Raw genomic sequence first — 25,282 nt, forward strand, 5'->3', positions numbered from 1 at the left:
AGTGAGGCTTTGACGTCTGGACTCGCAGCCAGTATAATCTTATGTGGGGCTTGTGTCGGTTGTCCCTATATGTTTGTGACTGTTCCTTCATCCTTCTTATCTTACCACCATTCATCCTCATCTTCGCGTTTAGCCAAAGGGACAGAAAAAAGTGAAGTAAAATAAACTAAATCAACCAATCAGTCATTATGATAGCAAAAATTCTTGAACACAAGAATATTTTTTTGCCTTTTTATTGACTTTCTTTACTTTTTCTTGACTACCATGACTTTCTTGACTGGCAGACACCCTGAATAACTTTGTTCTCTATACCCCTGCTTTACAATCAAATTATATTGAATATTGAATAAGAATGGGCAACACCTTGTTCCATCAGTATAAACCCTAAGGCAAGAAATTCTGCTCAGGCATTGAACAGTGACATTGTTATCAGAAAGTGGTCCCAAAACTTTGTTCATTAAGTGCTTCAGTTTTCCCGTTTGTTTAATAGCAGGACAAACTTCATTTTCTTTTTGGGCAATGACTGAATCAAAATAAATTTCACTATTGAGTTTGGAAGCGCAGTCCATACACTTGTAACTTGCGTGATTTGTTTCTGTTACCTATTTTCCTAATTAATATTATGTGATGCTCAAAATGTAGGACATTTATGACATTTTTCAAATTCCTCCCGGATGCCGGACATGAGGCTAAAATGTAGGACATGTCCAGGAAAAACCGGACGTCTGGTAACTCTAAGTTTATGGCAATGATGACATCCATGTAAAAAAAATATATCTCATCACACATCACATATTCATCACAGAATTTGAAACACTACAGGAAAATATGATCAACAGGTATTGTAATGAAGCAAAAACACCCTCATTCAATTTGTTGTCATTCTTTCAGTCTCCGGTTCTGTCAGCATAGCAGTTATGTCTGTCTATCCATCTTACCCTGTTGTTCTACATTACTCTTTCAACTGTGTTCCATCACCTGATCTTTCCATCAACAAAGATTGCAATTGTCATAGGAACTTATAAAACAACACAGACAGACACATTTTCAACAGATGCAGGAAGAGGAAGAAAATACATATTACCCTACTATTGTTTCAGGGATAAGACAAAACAAATGCAATTTTTTCCAACGAATCATGCATAACAAGAAATCAACAAATGTAATTTGGAGAAATCTTTACCTGTCTCATCCGAGGAGGGCCTATCACCCTGTTTGCAAAAACAGTTGCCTTTGATCCTTCAATATCTGATGTAGCCATATTATGCTGAAACATGCTGTATAAATTTGGAAGGAACACCTCATCTAAATACTGCAAACAAATAAAAAAATAAAATTTTAAGTAACCTTTCTAGTCATCCTGACATTATTTTAAGTTAAACATTTTTCCAGCCATTCAAAGATTAGAATTTTAATACAATATTGTCAGACCGTTTCAACTAACAATATTACCGTTTGGTACATCCACTGGTTGACGCAATGGCTACAATGGCAGGGTCCTAGCTTCCACACAACACAATCTGATTTCACCTCCTCCTGCATGCAACCTACCTCTATAACTTCTTATAATGACATTTTACAAGTACAGACACCACAACTTAACTGTGTTTTTCAATACAAATCAGGTATAAAATTCAGATATTTCACCTTCTTCCTTGAACTACTTTTCATTCACAGTAAAATATAAATTGATAAGTACAGTAAAACCTCATTAATCCGGACCCCGATAAGCTGGACCGCTTAATCCGGACAGGCCAAAAAAAAAAAAAAAAAAGAGCAGAATGCAAGGTTTTAAATGTGGTTCTAGCCAACAAGAGAACTTCCCAAAGAAAAGGCAGTCAACCACTGATGAAATTGTATTTCCTGCAGACTTTGTACTGTACTGTATAGTGTATTTAGGTAAAGAGAAATCGTTAAAAACATCAAAGATCAATTACTTGTGTGTGTGAGTACGAAATGTCGTACTTTGTGTGTTTTGATCGACATTTCGTACTCACACACGTAAGTAATTGATCTTTTTAATGATTTCTCTTTATTTAGCAGTGAGTAATATGCACATCACAATATGTTATGTAGTGTAGTTAGGCCTATGCCCTTTAAATACACCATAATAAACGTGTTTTGTTGCTACAAAACGGAGTTTTAATGCACTTTCTACTGTTCTTTTAGGTTATTTCAGTTAATCCAGACTTTTGTTAAACCGGTCAACTTATCTCCCCCGCCCCCATTACTCCGGATTAATGAGGTTTTACTGTATTAATAATAAATGAAGGAATGGAGTAGAGAAGGAAGTTCATGGTCAATTAATCTATGGAGAAATAGTTAGGTGAATATCTAAATAAATACAAGAGATCTAAGTTATGCAATTATTGGGTTAACCAATTATCCATTACTCTGTTTACAATTGAAGCTGTGGTAGCTCAGTCGTTAGGGCAACTGACTACCATGCGAGAGACCCAGGTTCGATCCCCGGCGGGGTAGAACAGGAACTTTTTCAATCTGTTGAAGCGGCTCCGGCGCCCACCCAGCATTATATAAAGTGGGTACCTGGAGGAAACTCTGGGGGGTAAAGGTGGTAAGGGGCATGGTCGTCATCACATCACCCCCGGCTTGGCCAAGATCAAGAAAGTGTGGGGCTCTAACCCCACACCCTCTATATGCCTTCATGGCGTGGTGGCATACTTTACTGTTTACAATTAAGCAACAATTGTTTACAGAGGTGCTGGGATTTTGAAACGAAAAGATGTAAAGAGTTAATTTAAGCCCCTAATTGTATGGAAATGTCGGTAGGTGAAGGTGTGATGTGTACAGTGAATACATTATAATGTATGCATTCACTATGAAAGTGTTGTATAAAAACGGTATATCAAGGTAAGACCTGCTCATAACTTGTACAAAGTCCTCCCATGGCCAATCGATCAGAATGAATTATGGACATTGCACACTATATACAGATTAAATCATGTACACATGATGGTACAAAAAGAAAGGACTGTAGCAAGATTGATAAAACAGTAACTGACTCCGGTATTCATGGAACAAAATGGAAGGAGGCCTCAAGTTCTTGTGCACGATAGTGCAATGAAGCAGGAAAAGGGTGTTTTGCATTCATGATGAAATTTAAATGGGGGCTGTTCTGGGGGTAGGAAGGGGTGGGGAGGTGAGCACATCACACTTTGCAGTTGACAGATGCAAACTCTGTTTTTGTTTTAAGTCCACTTTATGCACAGATAGGCTAATTGGAACTGGACCTACAGTTTAAAGTGGAAGCCAAATCACTATGTGCCTCTACCAAGTTCGATACACATGTGTATCAAACCTGGGACTCCTTGACTACAAGGTGACAACTTTACCACTAGAAAGGGGGGGGGGGTTGAGTGGACAGAGGGAAGCAGTACATGCTGCTGTGAAGGCTGGTAACTGCAGTCCTCCCCCCCTCCATGCAATCCTGTTACCTCTCACGTGTTTATTGCTGGTGCCCTCTCGCGTCACTACCTGCACAGACACTTGTTTTAATTCCCTTGCTCCAGAGATAAGTGGGACAGAGTATAGTGTGCCAGATTCTATTTGGTGCAGACTTTGGCTGAAGAGTTACTTCTCTGTATCACTCCTCATAATGTACTAACCCCAGATATGTTATAAGGGTCGATGGATATGTCTCTTCAGCAAGGAGGCCCTAAGTCTCATAACCTGCTAGCAAACTAGGAGCTCATGAACATGGGTAAAAATTGTACACATGTGTCCCGTTCCCATTGATGACAATGATGCAGTAAGAGTGACGATGAAATGAGCTTCTTGCATGTTTGACCAACAGCACCCAGACCGAATACTTGTAATGTGCATGTCAATTCACGTCATATGGCATGTCAGTTCAGGTATGAATAAATCAGCTTTGCTTTTGCACCAACCTTTTTAAATAACTCTGTATTATATATATGTTCAGATCAATCTGACACCTTATATTCTTTTGTGGGCAGAGGGCTATATCATGGACACTTCTGCACTGTTACAATGCCATTATATTTCAATGAGATCATTACAACACAGAAGTGTCCATGAGTGGACATGATCAAATAACTACAGCCATGTATTACCTTCCAGAAGTCTTCTATTCTAAATACATCCTTGAAAGCTCTTCCTGGCTCAAACTGCGTGTCAACAAAGAGCCCTTTCATGACACTGGTAAAGTAGAACGTAGACGAGCTTGTCATGCCGAATGCCACTGTAATAAAATATAATGTACAGGTGTTACATCAAGTAGATGTAACCAACCAACTACATTTCTAAGATACCTAAGCTATCACTCATTTCTTGTGACTACTGTGCTGATTCATCCCACTCCGTGGCCATGCGATCTGGCTATGGAATGCTCGCAGGTTTGAATCTCCCGGGGGAAACGTAACAACTTTTCTCCTGAGATTTCGACCTGTGTATGGGACCGGTGGCCACCCACCATCGTGAGGATATTGGGGAGCTACGAATGAGTAGTGTAACTGGTCATGGAAACCTACAACAATGACTGGGGATTCGTCGTGCTGACCACACGTGACCCTGTAACTGCTTGGATGATCTCCCACCTCGGTAGGTGGAAGTGAGCCCTGCAGTCGGAAGGTAGGAACCTGCCCTTACGAGCTACTATGCCACGCGTTATTACTGTGCAGATTCAGAAGAAGCCTGTGATTGGCCTCTCTTGGATTTTCATTGGTTGCAGAAGTGTTTCAAGTGCTTTTTCACAATTGAAATATGCCTCTCCAAAACAAAATCACACACTTAAAACGTACTTGGGTTGAGTGTGGAATTGAGAACATACCAATTGGCAGTGCAAAACTTGCAGCCATCTTTGAAATGAAGTCACAAGTGTATTGCTGCAAATAATGTCCACACTCCAAGAAACACGTGAAAGAAATCAACAATTTGGGTAAGTTGCAGAATGAATCGCAGACACGGTACTTCCTTATTTCGTAATTTAAAGTTGTTCTTTGTAAAATGGCAATAATATTAATTTAATAGGATTCCAATACTTTCACATGGTGCCACGTGGTTTTCTCTTTTCCAACTTGCTCATTTAGGGAAAATTCACATCGAAGCAACAAGTGACACATATCACTTGATGATAAAACCAATCGAACACAGGCTTGTGCAGGCTGCCGTGCTGCTACTGTAGCACTACAAAGGTAGTTTTAAATTTGTATGTGTCGAACGCCATGAAGTGTTTTTAACCCCAACCTTTTACCTAGTATCCTCGTATGACACTTCTCCGACGTGGCTTGATGTTCCGAGCCTAAAACACGACCACCTGAAGAAGGAAGCAGTAAAGCTTCTGAAACGTAGTATACAACGAATATATACTCACTTACGTAAGTAGACGAAATTTAATACTTTTAACGTATTTTTGTTTTCAGCACAATATATAGAATCAGTGTAATTGTTATCAAACTGAAACATTGATATGGCTTTAGCAGACAATATCAATAGAGTACTGTTCCATTCTTAGTATTATTTCATGTACCCGGTGCATCATCATCCTCAGTCACAATTATCCTAGATAGAAAAAAACATGTAAATTAACTACGGATAGGATAGATTAATCGTTACTCTATTGGTATAAGCCGATATAGGCATACCGGTGTATCGGCAAAATTACCGATTATTTTATCGAACCATAAATATCTTAAAATTTGATTCAATATGTGCCATTTTTGTTATAATTTTCATGGATATAAATATATAATCTCTATCCTACACATTTTTTTAAAGTAAATGTTTAAATATACAGCTTCCCTTCCATTGCAAAAGTTTAGTTCATCTGGTAACAGATTTATTAACGAGGTCAATGAACCATTTGTAGAATATTGGTAAATTTTATATCACTACCTTATCGGTATTGGCACATCCCTAAAATTAACCAAACTGAACCAAATGTAGAATCAGGTTTTCAATCGCTTGAGATTATCCAAAGAAAAACAAAAACAAAAACAAACACTGCAATTAGATTTTAGAAGAAACATCGATATGAAAATCGTCAAAGTGTTAAGTGATAAAAGGTGATCCTGAACTGCCAAACCACTTTTTTCATTGGGTGAAAGATGATCAGCATGTTGACACTGTTTTCTGTACATTGAGACTGGAACCGTTTTTTGTTTTTTTCCAACCATATAATTGTCTAATCGTCCTCACGATTCTGGATCAACACCAAAAATTTGGGGGCTCAAATTTGATATTGAACCCGGTACTGTACAAACAGAAGAGTGACAACCATTTGGTCACACAAGAGCCTACTAAATGTTCTACTTTCATCGAAATGTAAAAGACATAAATTAAAGATAATTTATGTCTGACTTGACTTTATTGTATAGAAACCATGCCGTAAAGACCATGAATCACACTTATTGATATCTCTTAATTGAGTTACTATACCAACAAGCTTGACTCTACCAGTCAACACAAACTTGTTGATATGTAACTAAGTAACAAGAAAAGTGGATCAACAGCATTTGATCACCTTGAAGCACCTTGTGACCAAAGGCAATTTAGGTTAACATTTTTCAAAGTATTTCTGCAAATGCTGACAATGGCACAATGTATATCAAAGTTGTTTGTTTATTGATTGATTGACTGAGTTGGTGTTTTAAGTCCACTTTAAGCACAGTAAGGCTAATTGGGACAGGACCTACAGTTTAAAGTGGGATCCGAACCACTATGTGCCTCCACCGGGTATCGAACCTGGGCCCCTTGATTACAAGGCAATGACAGCTGTTTGTTGTTTGTTTAGGTAAAGTTCTCCATGCATATAGCAATGTGCCATGAAGGCCACAATCTCAGCCACTTTAGAGGTGATGTGATCAGCACCAGGATCTGACCACCTTACTCCCAGGGTTGCCTGATTCGAACCATTGTGCAATGTACCTCCATCAGGAAATGAACCTGGGAACCCTTGATTACAAGTTACCAGTGTCACCATTATCAGGGTGTCTACAAACAAGGAGAAATGAAATTCCCTGAATTTTCCAAGGTTTCCAGGACAAAATTTACATTTTTCCCTGCCAATTATAAACTAAGTAAAATAAATTACTACTGATATTCTTGTTTTATTTATGCCCAATCGGTATGGATCTTGAGTTTTAGTTATTTTATTCCAAAATTCGTGCCCCCCCCCCCCCCACACACACACACACAAAATTCACATTCTGATTTTAGTGCATTTCTGGGGAATATACCTAAATTTATACTTTCATGGTGTTTCTAAAGTACTGTTTCAAATTTTAGGTCTCATGGGCTATGCCTCTTGGTGAGAATTTGATACCTTGGAAGTTATTTTGGGAAAGTTATTTTCCATACCCCTTTTTAATTTTAAGGTAAGGGGATTTTTCCCGATATATACTGAAGGGTGAATAATGGCCATACTTGGCGGTGCACCACTAATTCTAAATTGATTGATTTTTGATTGATTTGGTGTTTTAAATCAACTTTATGTACAGTAAGGCTAATCGGGACTGGACCTACAGTTTAAAGTGGGATCTGACCCACTATGTGCCTTCACCGGGTATCCAACATGGGACACCTTGATTACAAGGCCACGACGCTACCACTGCACCATTGGGGAGGCCCTACTAATTCTAAATCAATCAATGAATCTCACATGACAGAAACCGATATATTACGGCACCAAAAATTGGCATTATCTTTCTATTTTGACTTTTTAGTGTTATATTTTCCAAAATTCGTGTTTTTATTTTAGAACATTTTCCTGCCAAATATACCAAAACGTGTACTTCCATTGTGCTTTTAAATTATAATTTTCAATTGTAGGTCACATTGTCTACGTATTTTCGTGACAGTTTGATTTGTTCGAACCAATTTTTAAGGAAGTTACTTTCAATGATTTCTCGCTCTACAAATGCCGATGTTACGACTCCCCTGTGGCGGTAGGTGAGCACTCAATCCCTATCAAAATCACACCACTTAGCTCGGTAATTTAAGATACTTCTCGTGCCACAAATACTGATGATGCGGCTCCTGTGTGACGGTAGATACACACTCGATCTCCTGTCAGAAACCCGCCACTTTGCTCTGTAGTGCAAATTATTCTGATAGAAGTTAAAAAATCGTGGGAAATGTGTGATTTAATGTGTATATCGGAATTTTTCCATGTATAACATGCATTATTGTTTTCTATTGGATAAAAATGTTGGAAAACTTGCACGTTCTATATACACAAATATGGCACATTTTGTTTCTATAAGCCTAAAAAAATACAAGAATGTTAGATTTCAAGGTATTTCTTCGTTGTTTAAGTACAGTTTTTAAAATTGGCAAAAACTGCCAACAATTAACATTTTATGCCATATTCGGGTTATTTCACTATTTTGAACGAGTGAAAAATGTGTCCAGACATCTCTGCACATTCATAAACACTACTTCGCAGCAATTAACATTTTACACTGTTATAACGTTTGCAAAAAATCAAAGTCCTTGCTAATTGGAACTTACTTTCTGGATGCCCCTCGTATAAATCAGTAGATGAAATGTGAAAATTTAGCAGGGAAATGTCAATTACTGAAGAAAGTGATATGCTTTTAGGACTGAATGATTTGTGCAATTATAACATCAAAATATTTACATATTTATTATTAGTATTTTATTCATAACATTGCACATTAACTTGACTCAGTGACAGATTAATATCCATCCCTCACGAGTTTAAACAGACACAACAGAAAGGGGGGGGGGGGTGTTAATTGCAATACGAATGTTGCAGAAAACTTGAGGTCAGGAGCATGCGCTTGTCAAATTTTTATAACGTTTACCAATGCAGATTTCTGTTTCACCTTTTTGTGATACTATTCAACATATATAAATATCTTGATTTGTTGGATTGTTCTTGATATCGAAGAATAGTTCAATGTCGTCGTAAACGAATTGTAACTTGGGCAAAACCTGTATTACGCCAAGTGGAAGAAAGAAAACCTTTGTAGGGATTGCTATATTAAATAAGATTAAGTGAGCGAAAAGAGTAATAAAATTCCAGCAGCATATTTGCAGTGGTGCAGCAGACTAAGGCTCCGTTTATGCCAGGGTTGGCATTTTGCCCAGATTTTTAAAAAAACCCAACCTGGGTGGGTTTTTGCAGTTGTTTCAAGGTTTAAAAATTAAATACATTTTCCTCTGGTAGTAATGTATTGTTAACATTCAATTTGAATTGCTTTATACCCTGTCCCAGATATATCTGGAGCAAGCGAACGAAAACAAGTCTCTGTGCAAGTAGTGATGCAAGACAGCTCCACCAATGAACACGTGAGAGGAAACTGGGTGGGGGGGGGGGGTAAGCAACTAGTTACCAGCCTTCGTAGGAGTGTGTACTGCTTCCTTCTGTCCACTCTATTTCCTCCCCTTCTCTAACATTATGTGCAGCTTTGCTCCAGAAATAATTGGTACAGGGTATAGTTGACTAAATCAAAAACTAAAACTATTTAACATTTCTGTTAACATATTCTGTTCTAAAATATTTGTCCAACAGCTTGATTCTACTCTTCCTGGATGGTGTAATAGTTAATGCGGTTGCTTTGAGTTTAGTTTCAGGGTTGCATTCCCTAAGGAGACACATACTTTGGTGTATCCAACAATCAGACTACCACAAGGGTGGGGGGAGTACAAAATATGTTATAACCAGTGCTTTTTATTTCTGGCAGTCTATAACCGTACTCTATACTGGCACTTCATTATAGGTGAGGACTAATAATATTTTATTTTAGCAAGAGAAATGCCTACGATGTCAGAGGATATTCTTTGTCCCTTCATCAATTTCATAATATCATCACTTATACTCATCTTCGGGATTAGCCAAATGTGGCAGAAAAGAGAAGTAAAATACACCAAATCAATCAAACAAATAAGAGAAATGTATATGTGTGTGTGTGTACGAGGGGCATTCAAGTCAACCTGGGACTGTTTTTGTTTACAATTTTAAAAACAAATCCCAGGGTGGAGGTAATGCATGCAGTAGGAACTGGCAACTGTGTCCTGTTACTGGTATGTGGTGCTCACACGCCAGTCCAGAGACTAATATTCAGGATGGCAGATAACAGTGTGAATGTGTACATTAACAGGTAATACAATAACATAACAAATCAACTTGAATAGTCCCGGAACCATTTTTCCCAGAAAAAAAGCAATAACTAACTTTTTTACAGTGAGACTTCTAATTTTATCAATTAGGTTTGTTACTTTCTTTCCTCTGCAAAGATACTAAAATTTAAGCATGTTAAAGTATATGTTTTTCAAGATGCAGCATATTTTTAGTATTAGTGAATAGTCCATTCTGAACTTTAGTTTATGAAACAGATTATTTTGTGAATGCAGTGTTGTGCCAATGTTGGAATTAATTATGCTAGAGCTACAAACACATTTCTTATCTCATTTATTTCATTTCCTTACAAGGTGACATAGACCATTAAATAATCCAAAAATACTATGCAACACAATGTTTTAAATCTACTTCAATACAGTTTGTTCACAGATTATCACAGTTGGTTTCTCCATTATTTCTCTGGATGTTTCAAGCATAAATAACTCCTCCACGTATTAACCATGCCAAATTATAAGTTTGCCATATTTAATTGTCTGGCTGATTTCGTCCAAATGGAATACCTTATACATCCTCCAAAATATCTAGCTATTATGAAAATAGCATTTTTCATGATCAAAACATTAGTGCCCCTCAACACTCCCCAAACATGCATTATATTTCAAAACATTTACTGTCAAACTATAAGTGTTGCCCTAAAATTCTTGAGAGTTTCTTTTCTTAATCTCAAAAATGTAGTGTAGACATTTGAAAGTGTCACCAGAATTTGGAATCTACCTCAGCACATGAAAAATCCATTTTTCATCTACAATCTTGAAATGATTTGAACAAATGCAAATGCAAAACAAAATCATTCCCAAGGTGTTGATTAATTTTAGCTAAAACATCTAAATTTGCTGCAGTTATTGTGGTTCCAAAACTGGTGACTTACCCCACCCTTCTTAAAACACACATTATATTACAGACTTTTTATTAAAAACTCAAAACCCATATGGTGCCGTAAGATTGCTGAGACTTGTGTTTCTTAATCTTCGAAAATGTAACCTAGACAAATATGAGCATAATTTAAAGATCTCAAAAGACATGTTAAACCAGTCTGTCGTCTACTATCCTTAAGCATGATGACTAATTTTTCTCAAATACAAGTGAGACCAATCCTTCAAGTTATCTTGCAACTATAAAAATTGCAACTCTAAAGCTTTATCATAAATTCAAGGTTTGTGATTTTATCACCACTCCTCTCCTAAGCTATGAAATATTATTTTAAAAGTTTTACTGCAAAACTGCTTCCCAATGAAATCTCTAAAATGACTGTTTAATTCCTTTTCTCCGAAAGTGTAGGGCATAGCACAGAGCCTGTAACATGGGGGAAATCAGTTTTTCATCCACCATCTTGAAACACATTGTCCTACTTTGCTCACAAGTTTTCTAGCTGTATAAATAATTTTACCTAAATGATTCTAAAAAGATAAAAGGTAAAGTGCTCCCCTGTGCATAGCACCATGCCATGAAGGCGTATAGGGGGTGTGGGGGTAACGCCCCACACTTTCTTGATCCGGTCGTGAGTGGGGGTGATGTGATCAGCATCACGCCCCTGACCGCCTTTACCCCCCAGGGTTTCCCCCAGGTACCCATGTTATTCGACGCTGGGTGGGCGCCGGGGCCGCTTCCATCGTTAGAAAAGTTCCCGGATTTGCAACAATTATCATGGCCACTAAATGGATGACTTATCCCTCTCTGACATCCACCCTAACTCATTCACCATATTTTGATAATTTTATTGTCAAATTATAGTGCAAGTACATAATGCTCCTGTAATTTTCATGTGCAAAGGTCAAAACTATAGCTGATTAAAAGGTTTGAAAATGTCAAAAATGATCAAAATGTAAGTATACACATACATTGTATTTACTTGAGTACTCTACACCCTGAAAAAATAGTAAGAAAAAAAACTAAAACTGACTTACATGGGTATAGAGCTCCTAACCAGACATAATTAACATTTATCTTGCATAAGCAAACAACCCAATATGATGAAAATTGACAAAAATTATTTAAAGAATGTTCCCATTTAATTATGCCACAATTAACGACATTTCAATAAAATGTGCTTAATTCTCCCTTGTAATGCTTCATCATGCCACTAAGGTTTCCCCGACATAAGAAAGTGCCTGATAACCAAAGTGCAACCACATTTCAAAATTATAAGCCTTGTACAACTATGCTGCATCAATCAATGCGAATGTTTTATCTAAAAATGTCTGATACATTTTCCTTTTTGTTTCTTGGATACATATTCTTCATATTTCTGTAAAAATTCCGTTTATAGCATGATTTGAGGAAAATAGTCTGAAAAAAAAACTATGACTTGTACTACATTTATTGCCTTTAGTATTATAAGCTCTGCTGAGCCTTTCCTTTTCAGGTTTTCCAAAAAAAAAATGATACTCGTAGAACCTCACAAGCATTTGAGGCAATAATTTACATTTTCTGAAATAACCCACTTTTTGACTGGATTTTTTTCGAGGTGGGGTTTTCTGAAAGAAAAAAAAAACAGTTGGGAAAAACTGGGCCAACCCTGGTTTATGCATGTGATTTTTGTTGGATGTTCCATCTGACAAACGTCATAAATGACAACAAATGTCATACTGAAACATCGGATTCATAAGAGCGCAATGCTTGCAATTTTTGTCAGATGTTGCAGAATGACAAATATGGAACTGCTACTGTACGTTCGACAAAAATCGCATGCATAAACAGCCAAAAAGTTTGTTCAATGAAATGATGTGGTACCACATCAGATGAACTTGGATGTACAAGGCTCTGTTTATGCATGCCATTTTCGTCAGATGTTGCAGTCCGAAGACATCCAAAAACAATCAATTCCATAAGAGTTTCATCCATGCATCAATTGAGCCTAAAATATTCATCTGGCAGGGTTAGGTGGCAGAGCAGCTCTTGGCTGAACCTCGCCCACTGAATAAAGAAAATTTATTATTATTATTATTATTATATGGCAAATGCTGTACCACGAGATTCGACAAATTACAGGGTTGCATAGAGCCCTTATTTGTTTCCATATTCCTTCAGAATGTCCGACAAAATGCCGTACTACGATGTCCGGCAACTATCAGATGGTACCACAGTGGTATGCCACTCCCCCCCTCCAACCCCATATATTTGTTGACAGTCCTGTCCCCTTACTACTCCCATACAGACAAGAAAAAAATGATAATTCAATGCATTTTCCACTTAATGTTTAGAGGCTTATAATTTTTTCTGCCCCTCCGGAAATCTCTCTCTCTCTCCCATCACTAGTTTCTGGCACTGTAATTCTGCTGTGCATAAAAGAGATAGAAGTTGATACTCAGACTTAGCAACAAGATTTCCTGTTCCGTAGTGCTTCATAACGAAATCTTTCAAAGCAAACGCCTGGCACATTCATTCCATCACATAAAAAAAGTCAATCAAGACAAAATTCCCTGACATTGACCTCTTAAATTCCATGACTTATCCTGGTTTTCCAGGTCTGTCGCCACCCTGATTATGCCATCGGGACGATCCAAAAATGCCAACATTACTGGTCATTTTGATAAGTAACAACTTACATCATGAGTAGAGACTGAATTTCAAAGGGAAGTAAGTACTTTCTTATTTTTCAACATGGATCATGGAATAAACAACAACAGTGTTGATAATTATCTTCAACAAACAAGATTACAAGTTTTGACTTCCCTTTTTCAGTCCACATTCCCCTTTTTTAAAACATTCTCCTTTCTGGTCCCTTTATTGACTGGTTTTTCAGCCTACATTCCTTTTTTCCCACCTTTTGAAAAAACATCTTTCTTGGTCCCTTTATTGACAAGCTATGAAATATTTTGTACGATTGTTCTTTTCCCTGAACAAAACATTCAACAATTGTCTACTTGGTGTAGCTTAGGGGAAAGAAAGAACAAGCACCTTCTACATTCTCTTCCCTCCATGAGTGTTGGAGTACGTTGCAGTGATTGTTGGAGCAATATGATCTGAGCTTACGCAGCAACAAACACATTGTAAGCAGCACACCTGCTGGTTTGAAAGTGTACTTATTTGCTAGATTTAGACTTTTATTGTAAAGTTGTTTAGAATAGTTTTAACTTAACTGTGTGACAGTGACGACAGTATTGAGTGTCAGTGAAATGGCGAAGTCAGGTACAAGTGGCAGCAAGTTATGGAATGTGGTAAGCTCTTGCAAGGATGATTTCATCGAAATGGATCGTAAGATTATTCACTGTACTTTACCGTCAAAAAAAGGAAATGAAATAGGACTATAGTTTATCTTTGCACTCCACTAGAAATATTACTTTCAATGAAAGCACAATATATACCATTCATGTATAAAAAGGGATACATTAATAAAATTTAATGTATCCCTTTTTATATATGAATGGTATATATTGCGCTGTCATTTAAAATAGTAGTTTTAGTGGAGTGCAAAAATACTATAGTCTTTTCCCCCTTTCTTTGGCAATAATTTTTTCTCTTCTAGTCCTTTTTATAGGAAAATTTTTCCCTTTAAAATCTGGTCTCTAATCATGTAGCAACATAATACACATATCTGTGTTTAGAAATCAGTATTATTCAACTGTGTATTACTGACATTTAATGAGGGGCTCATTCAATTCATAATGATTCACAAGAACACTTTTAATTAAATACACAATGTTCATGAAACCTTCATAATTCCAAAAATGTTGGCACTATCATCATAAAAACATAATAATCAATGTAATAAACAAAAGTAAAAAACTGAAAACTAATAAAATCAAAATAATAACATATTAAATGTTTGAACAGCATACTATTTTAAATATCTAAGGTGGTGTTGCCAATGCCAAGAATGGATTTAAGATTTCCTTCCTCCGTGTGTTTGATTACTTGAACATCAAAATACACAGTAAATGGCAGTAACTCCATTGAATGTACATTCCACTAGTTTTAGCTGTTCTGAATTTAGGGTTTGCATTCATTTCACTATGTGAATTCACCAAAGTAAATTCCACGATGTTTTTCAGGCAGTTTCAAATACATTTCCAGATCACTCTGTAGTGTTTTTATGTTATTTTAATTCTCTTTTTTAAAAAGGAAATATGAAAGGAATTACAAGTTTTCCTCTTTACCTGTTGTAACAAATTAGTTTAAAGATATGTGCAAGATCCATATTCACTTCCAAGCACAACAACAATATTTAATATACCATTACCGTTTTTCACAGGTTCATTTCTCTGACTTCTGCCTCTAAGCAATTCTCAGTAGTTTTCTACCTTTTTTAAAAAATCTGTAAATCTATTTCCCCACCAAAAATCTTCTCCTAAAAAATCCCCTCCCCAACAAACGTTTCTCACAGGAGGGGAGTTGCTATAACAACAACAACAACAAAGATAATTGATTAGTTTTTGACTTCAGAATTACTTTACTGAGGATAGAATCAAAAAGTGCAATGTCTTTCTCTGTGTCACTGTCACTCTCTTTCTACACCAACAACAATATCTGCACAATAAAAGTGAAACACGAATGCAAGACATAAGTAATATATAAAATAACCCAAGGCAAAACATCCTGTGAGGGCCTGGGCCTACGTACTGACTGCTGGCCTCACTACCACCTGCTAGGTCACCAACTAGTTATGAGGTGATGTGTGGTCAGCACCATGATCCTCGTTGTAGGTTTCCATGACCGGGTTGTGCTACTCATTCATACCTCTTCAATTTCCTCACGATGGTGGGTGGCCACCCATCCCATACACAGGCTGAAATCTCAGGTAAAGTTCTTACACTTCCCCAGGAGACTCGAACCTGCATGCATCCCATAGCCGGATCCCAAAGTTTGCGCTTTAGACCACATGACTATGGTGCAGGATGATTTATATTAATATTAATACAAAGCAAAAACTAAATAAAAACTTTCCCACTGCAGTTCCATGTGAATACAAAATGCCATTACTTAATTTACGTTACTTGTTTTCTTACTTTTCCTACAGTAATAGTCAACCTAATATAAATGCAAATAATACAATAGTTTAATATGTTTTACATGAACTTTTACTTTGTAACTGACTATAAATACTAATGAGTATTCCTTGTAGATCCACATAAAAGAATGCACACTTACCTATACAGAGAAGAATAAGGAAAAAGACATACAGTATCAATTCCTTGAAAAGACCTTGTATTACAAGTTCTTTATCTCCCAGTTTCTGTCCAATTGCCGATGTCATAAATATTCCTACAAGGAAGAAAGAATCAAATTTACTTGCATAATTATCAATAATTAAAATTACATAATGAATAACTGAAATTATTAAAATTTCTAGAAAAATTGTAAACTGTCAAAAAATCAGGTGGACAGATGTACTGTGGTGTATCTTATGAATACTGTTACCACACATGGGCTACAACAGATAGTAAATATTGACTGTGTTAAGTGAAATTTGTGTTTGGAATTAAAATTGCAGTACAAACTTATGATTTTGTCATTCTTGTGCAAAACATTTGGTCATAAAGTGTACATGGAATGGGTCAGCCAATCCCCTTGATTATACCTAGGTAGAAGAGCCAAATAAATCTAATTTTACTGTCACTTTTCTGTTACAATTGCCAAGATGAGGACAAATGATGTGCAAGCTGACATGCACAAATAAACACCCTTCAAAGTGTTAAGACTTGAACCAGGGAGTTTCTATGGCAAAACCTTTGAGTCGACTGGTCAATTCACTTGGCCATCAAAGTAGTTGATAGTCAAAAAATGTTAGTCATTATTATTTCAGCAGAATAACCATCCAAAGAAAAACATTAGTTGAGCTAGAAATCAGGTCAGAACTTAGTTTCATATTCCAACATTTATTTCAAAGAATAAATGGTAACATGACAGTTTATGAAATTGCAAATACAAGAAGTTGCACAGTATGAACTTTGCGACTTAAAAATTTAACACCTAACTTTCAAAGATTCTTCATGTTGTGTAGTAATGGTTTGAAACTTGAAAGAAATAAAGTAAATAAAAATAAGTATGATGTATTAAAGTTCCTCAACAAGGATACAATGATAGTAATACTACATTACTGTACGTTTATGACATAGGGGCATTCCAGCATTTTGTATGTGACATTTTGCACACAAGATGTAAGGTTTGAGATTGGATTAAAATACAAACAAGTGTTCTTGGGTTACCAGCCAGGTTAAGTCGATGTTGGTTTCCAACGTTTCGAGTACATAGATTGTTCTATATGAATATACAGATGGGGGACAAAATAATATGAACACCTGTGAAATTAGAGAAAATCTTTATTAACATGTGGTTGGTCCACCCTGTGACTGAAGTACACTTTGTATGAGACGTGGGATGGATGCATAGAGTTCATGAAAAAAGGTTAAGGGAATATGGAGCCATTCTTCCTCCAGAGCAGTCTCCAATTCCGAAAGTTTGGCTGGAGGCAGACTTCGAGCACGCAGTTTGGACTCCAAATATCCCCACAAATGTTCTATAATGTTCAAGTCAGGAGACTGTGGGGGCCATTCAAGATGTCCTACTGCATCGTCATGTTCTTCAAACCATGTTTGGACAGACCCAGCACTGTGGATAGGAGCGTTGTCGTCTTGAAAAAGCGGCCGCTCCCCAGGAAATAAAGTCTGGACAAAAGGATGGAGATGATCCCCCAGAATGCTCCGATAGTGATTGGCATTGATCTTCCCATGCAGAAAAACAGGTGGTCTCATACCGTGACAAGATATCGCACCCCACACCATAATGGACCCACCTCCATGCTTCACAGTCGGCAAGAGGCAGTAAGGATGTAAAGCATCTCGGGGCGTTCTCCAAACATAAACGTGTTCGGTAGTCTGAAATAACGTGAATGTTGATTCATCACACCAGATGACTTGTTGCCACTGCTGTGGGGACCAACTTCTGTGAGCTCTGCACCATTGGCGTCGCTTGACAGCATTACGTGATGTCAACAACGGTTTACGAATTGCCACTCTGCCATTAATGTTTGTAGCATGGAGTTCCCTTTTGACAGTTTTGTTTGAAATGGGGTTCTGGAGATGCCTGTTCATTTCAGATGTTATCTCGGATAACGATTGCTTGTGCTTTCTGGCCACTATGCGCTTCAACACCCTCCTATCCCGAACAGCAAGCTTTGCTTTCGTCCACTGTTGTGCTTTGAAGATGCCATCTTACCTTGTGTTGTGTACACTGTCATAACGGCTGATACTGTGCTCCTTGCACACCCCACAAGGTTTGCGGTTTCCGTCACCATGACTCCTGCTGAACGTGCTCCAACAATCATGCCTCTTTGGAACTCTGTCAGGTCTGACATTGCAGCATCTATTGATAGTGTACGATAGACGAATGCACCACCAATGACTGCTGTTTACAGACTAATACCTTCCCCTTCATGGCCACTAGGTGGCAGAATTTGGTGCCAGCTGGTACTGCTGTACTGCCGGTGCCAGATGTGGCACACTTTTTCACAGGTGTTCGTATTATTTTGTCCCCCATCTGTATATTCCCTGATGATGAGAGCAATGTATGCGCTCGAAATGTTGGAAGCCAACATCGACTTAACCTGGCTGGTAACTCAAGAACGCTTGTTCGAATCATGTCACCAGGAAAGCTAAAATTCCTATTTTTGGATTAATATAATCATAATGAACTGATATCACAGAATTATGAAGCACTTTGTAGTGTCTGCTAACAATGAAATAAACTTGAGTATAATGGCATAGGTTGAATGCATGAAAAGCATTAAAGAAAGTGCATTGCATGTGTGACGCTTCAAAAATGTAGCAAATTATGACTTCATTTGTCTGTGAAGCATATAGGCTGCAGACGTTAGTAACTTTTATTGGTGAAATGTGCAAATTATATGTATTCATAAAGACCTAAACTTTAATGGCATTAAAAACAATAATAATTTCCATATTAATTCATTTCATTATTTACATGGAGTAGGATCATTTTTCATTTAATGTCCCTATATCATAACACACACACATATTACACCAACAAACTGACCCCCACCCATTCACAAAAACTCCAGATGATGCATAAAGTACAACCTCCAAGGGTTGCTCTTCACTTCCAAGAATTACGCCCTGATACAAGATGGCCGCCAGCTGTAGAAAGCTGTCAGATCGCGCTCCGCATAAGATTGGATTTTCTTTGTTCTCAGTTTATTTCTTTATTGTGGTACTTTGCACGGATGTTAAGCTATTGCTATTGAACAGTGCCGATGGTAAAAATATTAGCCCGAGTGAGTGTAAATGCAGTGAGAGGTGTTTCATTGTTCCAGCGGCAGGCATCCTCCCGACGCTTTTCTCTGCTTCGCCGAGGGAGACACGTGCAATGGACAGTGGCCAAGGTAAGCCCCCGCCTCACTGGCTCTTGAACTTTCTTTTTCTTGTGCTGCTGTGTGGAGACATTAAGTTAAACCCAGGCCCCAGGCCAATGGAAAACAAATTCAGTGCATACTATCATAATGCCCAGAGCATAAAAAATAAACTTTCTGACTGCACTTTGGAATTAGGAGAATTTATGGAGCAGGACTGTATTGCAATAACCGAAACGTGGCTCAACGACAATGTACTGGATTCCGAACTGCCTTTTTCAAAACATTTCACTATGTACAGGAAAGACCGAGGCTCAAGGGGCAGGGGAGTGATGCTTTGCATAAATAACAAATGGAAAAGTGTGGTGCGAAGTGACCTGGATCGCGACTGTGAAATTCTGTGGGTTGAGGTTCTTCTTGGCAAAAACAACAAACTTTTCATTGGTTGTTTTTACAGGCCACACAAAACTTGCCCCGTAGCAGTTCTGGAGGCTTGCTACGATTCTGTGCTGTCGGCATCCTCTATGGGCGACGTAATACTTTTCGGAGACTTCAATCTCTCAATTACATGGACAGACTCCACGCATGGCTTTACAAAAGACAAGAACTTCATGGATCACTTCATACATGGCCTCAGACTTCAACAGCACAATATGTTCAATACACAAAAAGACAATAACCTGGACTACATTCTTTCATCACTCCCTTCGAGAAACCTCATCACTTCGGACCATGAATCGCTGGATGCTGTATTCTGGCTCCCGGACCACCTGAAGAGTCAACGACCTCCCACCCCCTCCACGCCAATACCTTGTTTGGTGCAAAGGACAATGGGGTGACATCCGTTTGGCGCTGGATTCCATTCCCTGGACAATCCTGGAGAGTGGAAGTGTCGACGAGCGTGGGATGTGCTGACTGATGTGATTCATGCAGTGATGTAGGATTACGTGCCACTCAAAAAAACGAAATCAAGCAAATACCCTTCCTGGTTCGACTCTGAGCTCTTACTTGCCCTTGGAAACCGAAAAAAGGCCTGGGATCTCTGGAAACATTTTCCCACTGAATACACACGGAAAACTTTCACAGACTTACGACGTCACTCTAAACAACTGCAGAAGACCAAATACAAGGAATACATCGGTGCTATCACAAACAATATCAAATCAAATCCCAAACGTTTTTGGTCACTAATCAACTCAAGGAGGCAAAATTCCCGAATACCTTTGAAAGTAAAACATGACTCAGTATGCGCAGACAGCCCTGACAAAGCTAATCTTTTTAACTATTTTTTCTCCATAAATACAACCTCGAATACACCGGCTTCATCCCTTCCCAACCTCCATCCAGTTTGCTGTCACTCTCCACGTCTCCAGAAGAAGTGCAACACATCCTATCTTCAATGCCTCAAAATCGCGCCAATGGTCCTGATGAAATCCCTTCTATTTTCCTAAAAAACGCTGCTTCTTCTCTCGCTATTCCCTTCTCTATTTTATTAAACAGATGCTTCAATGAGGGGTACATTTCCTGATTCATGGAAAAATGCTACTGTAGTACCACTATATAAATCTGGAGACAAGTGTGCTGTTTCTTCTTATAGGCCTATTTCCCTTCTTTCACCAATAAAGGACCGACTCTACAAATTTACCTCTCCATATATGAATACAGCACAGCACGGCTTCTTACCAGGTAGCTCCTGCTTAACCAACTTAAGCATTTTATTATCTGACCCTATCAACTCTATATCTGAAAACTCTCAACTGGATGTAATATATCTGGATTTTTCGAAAGCTACTGACTCCAAAAAGTTGTTCTTTCCGGAATGTCTTCTTCTTATCAAGCTGTATCTTCTGGTGTACCTCAAGGCAGTGTTCTTGGACCTCTTCTCTTCATCCTGTATCTTGATGATCTTCCAGAATATCTTTCCAATTCATGCAAAAAACTTTTCTTGTTCGCTGACGATTGCGAAATATATAGTAAAATCTCCAATTTCAGTGACATGACACTTCTGCAAAAGAATTTGATTCTCTAATAAAGTGGTGTGAATTATGGAACTTAAAACTCAACCCTCAAAAATGTTCGTGGAGATTTTTCGGTTGACAAGGTTGGAAACACTGCATACCCAATGATGCTGTACCACGCTAGTCAAGCTGTCTTGCCATATTGTGTCTTACGGAAGCGAAATAAGGAACAACAACTCCTCATGTCACAAATTGAAATTATTTTCGTGTAAAAAGCAAAATACCGCCTTGAAGAACCTATCGTAATGCAGAATACATAAGTAGGATATGAATGTTAAAAATGACGAAAGAAACGAGTGAGAGGTGTTGGGACCATACTGAAGTTTTACGGAAATCCGTTGACCTGAGATCGAACAGTTACCCAAAACACAAATAACGTAACAACATGTTCCTTCTTATCACATGCAGATGGCAACGATGAAAATGACGTCATAAATAGTTTCATCAAAAAACTCTCATTAAACTATAATACATCTCCTAAAGCTAAAAACAACACAAATCGTTCGTATAGAACATAATCTTCATAAATGACACAAAAATCATCACCTTATCGCGGGTGTTCGGACCGTCGATGGTACCCTTCTACATTCATTCACACTAGTCTACGAAACTTACAGTCGTTTGTAAACGGAAAATAAACTGTCCATGGGAAGCATGCATGCTTGCGTAAGGTAATTTCTCAGTTGTTTTTTTTCAACATAAATAACTTTTTTCAAATTCCAAACAGTGCTCATTACTTTATGGAAGATTCAAATTTCGTGACAATGATTGCCAAAATTGGCCCAAGTTCCTTTTGTTTTATTGCGATTTCATCATGCTAAGAATGCAATTTTTACATGGTTCAATTTCGATGTACGTCTGTTAACACATACTTTAGCGATTACTTAAGATTTTGTTCAACATATGCTTTCGTGGTTAGGTTAGGCAGGTTAGGTTTGGTTCCCTTAGCATTAACATAAAGTCCCTAAATGCATTCTACCAAGGTTCCGATTTACTTCTACATTTACTCCCACGCTTCTATGACATTTACTGTCACTTGTTGACGGAGAATATCTTGTCCATGAGAAGTGAGTAAGGTAATTTTCAAGTTTTTTTTTCGTGTGACAATGATTTCCAAAATTCTATGATAATTAGTCTTTGTGCTAGGAGAAATCAAAGAACAATCGGAACCGTTACCCCAAAATTCTACGGTAATTAGTCTTCCTGCTAGGAGAATTTAAAAAAAAATAATCATAAAACAATCGGATCCATTAAGCTGTCTTTGCATATTTTGGTTTGCTGACCTTCTCATTATCAAATCTTTCAAACATAATACCATAGACCAATGTATAAAGGTAATAGTTTGTTATATCGGAGACACATTTCTTCATTTTTACAGAAGAAACTGCTTACGGAAATGAGTTTCTCCAAGCCTTCCAACGTTCGTCGAGGTATTTTCTTTCATCGTGGAATATATTTGACCAGGAAATCACGTATTTTTCAAGAGAAATATCTCACAGACACACAACTGCCATTGCTGTCGCTACGTGAACTGCATGCTGTGAACGTTTGATGACGTAAGCCCCCGTCACCGTTTCCAACCCCTTTTTTTTTTCACTATGCTTGCCTAACCTAACCGAACCTAACCTTATCGGACCTAACCTTCATGGGGCTATCCGTCAGCTTCACGTGGATAATGTAAAATTTTCAGACCTGACGGTACTTGTTTACTATCCTTCGGACACATTTATTTATTTTTACAGAAGAAACTACTTACCGTAATAAGTTCCTGTAGCATTGTCGAACATCGGGAAGGTGTTTTGTGTGATGTGGGAATGTTTCATAGCTGAAATTCATGTTGTTTGTTGAAAATTAAGGTACTACTTTACTATACCGGAGACACCTATCAATGATTTATTTCACAATTTTTTACATTGCTAATGTACTATTCTGCATTGCGGAACATTACTTTAGATGAATTTCTGACGAAAATAATGTATATTTCTTATATTAACGAGTAATTACTGCTGTTCCTTATTTCCAACAAACCATCCACGGGTAGCCCCAAAAACCATTGACGTTAGCCAAAAAAATCACAATAGCCCCACAAACCATCACGGGGGTGAGGTATGCCTACTAGGTTAGGTTAGGCCTGTTAGGTTAGGTTCCATTAGCACTCCTTTCGTTCAATTTAGCATATACGGACAATACGAGAGTGTATTGTGCTCTCGTGCAGACAGCAAATGGCAGCAGCAGCAATAGTGCATCGGAAATAGATTTTCGTAGAAAACCACATGCATTCGGATTAAAATGGATCAAAACTACATTCCCGAACATAAACAACGCTACAGATAATGATTTGCATAAGTACTTCCTCCTGTAAATTTGAAGAAATCCGTCTCCGGTATAGTAAAGTGTTACCAAAATTAATTCTCCGACGGAGAATAGCTAGCCCCACGAACCATTGGTGCGTGGATAGGTTAGTTCTGTTAGGTTAGGAAACATAGTTCAAATTTGGTGTAGTGTTAGTATCAGGATCTAGAAATTGGAAATAATTGTAACCATTGGCGCTAGCCCCACAAACCATTGGCGCATGGATAGGTTAGTTCTGTTAGGTTAGGAAACATAGTTAAAATTTGGTGTCGTGTTAGTATCAGGATTTAGAAATTGGAAATAATTGCGAACCATTGGCGCTAGCCCCAAATCTGCAATGCAATTACGTTTATTCATTATTTTCTATTAATAAGTAAATTACCTAGGCATCGTCCTTTCTTTGAACTTTCTTTTGGGCGATGAAAATCAAATCCTTGTTTGGCTTGAGGTGGAGGAATGGCTTCCGAACTTCCCTCCTCCTCAGTCAAGTTATTAAGAGTTCTTGAAGAAGCATTTCTGCTCTGATTAACGTCTGCTGAAGAAATTACACCTGTTTCCCGTGAATGTTCACTTCGAAGTGGAGATGCAGTCGGTTGTCTATTTTGCATGCTGTGTGTACCACGGAGATATGGTTCTTAAAAAAAAAAAAATCTCAGACGAAAGACACTATATTCTTCACTCGAAAACTTTCCTCATACGAAAGACACTATATTCTTCACTCGAGTGCTGTTTATTTCGGAGTTGTGGGAATATCCCTCCCCTATTAATTGTTTCCAAGCAGCAAAATGTATTTCTAAGACAGTCATGCGGGTTTCCAAAACACAAAGTAACCACAATAAACTTTGACATTGACGTTCGAAGCATGAAATGGGTATAACTCATCGCACTTAAATTGAACACCTTCTCGGCCAAGCACAGCATTTCATCATCTACAGCACTTTCACCGAAAAGTTGTTTGACGTACGTGCGATAAGTGACACCCACATGCAACAAGTGGTTTTGATAACTAGGCAAATTGTCCAGCACTATATTCATTCACCTATGGCCGTGATTCTACGCGCTTTTGAGGCCGTGTCCGAAAGATGCAAGACCGTACTTGAAGCGAGCATACTTGGAGAATGGTCTCGCAGTGCGGTCTTGAAGTCGTGGACTGGAAGTGAAGATCTTTCGAACTGCACTTCGACTGCAGCGCCAAATACGATCAATAGATATAACCGAGGACGTTGGTTTTCCACGTTTTAAACACTTGTTTCTCACCACAGAAATCACATAGCATTTGTAAATGCTCTAATACATACATTTCCAAACATTCGAAGAACTGCAACCAACAACTTACTGGCTTTCTACCTCCGCGATTTCAAACAAATGAACAACAAGTCCACTTGTCACGTGACCGAGCCTCCAACCTCGTGTGACCTGCCCAGAGGTCTCGATTCCTCGTGAACTTGACGATTTCGAACT

General features: G+C 38.0%; 1 protein-coding gene across 3 annotated transcripts in view; it reads right to left on the reverse strand.

The window, feature by feature from the left end:
- Window positions 1–24,872, reverse strand: part of LOC145994933 (polycystin-2-like) — a 73,898-nt gene extending 49,026 nt beyond the window's left edge. For 2 of the 3 annotated variants that reach the window (XM_083131440.1, XM_083131442.1), the window contains exons 1-4: window positions 24,204–24,869; window positions 16,235–16,348; window positions 4,095–4,222; window positions 1,184–1,312 (exon numbers count right to left, since the gene is read on the reverse strand). In XM_083131440.1, coding sequence (XP_082987566.1) covers window positions 1,184–1,312; window positions 4,095–4,222; window positions 16,235–16,348; window positions 24,204–24,429 — 597 coding nt within the window. In that variant the 5' untranslated portion in view covers window positions 24,430–24,869. Of the gene's footprint in view, window positions 1–1,183; window positions 1,313–4,094; window positions 4,223–16,234; window positions 16,349–24,203 lie in introns of all 3 variants that reach the window. The other variant, XM_083131441.1, reaches the window with a different exon arrangement.
- Window positions 24,873–25,282: the final 410 nt, after the last annotated feature.

This window comes from Lepisma saccharinum, chromosome 11, assembly GCF_977018435.1.
Source record: "Lepisma saccharinum chromosome 11, izLepSacc3.1, whole genome shotgun sequence".
Lineage (NCBI taxonomy): Eukaryota > Metazoa > Arthropoda > Insecta > Zygentoma > Lepismatidae > Lepisma > Lepisma saccharinum.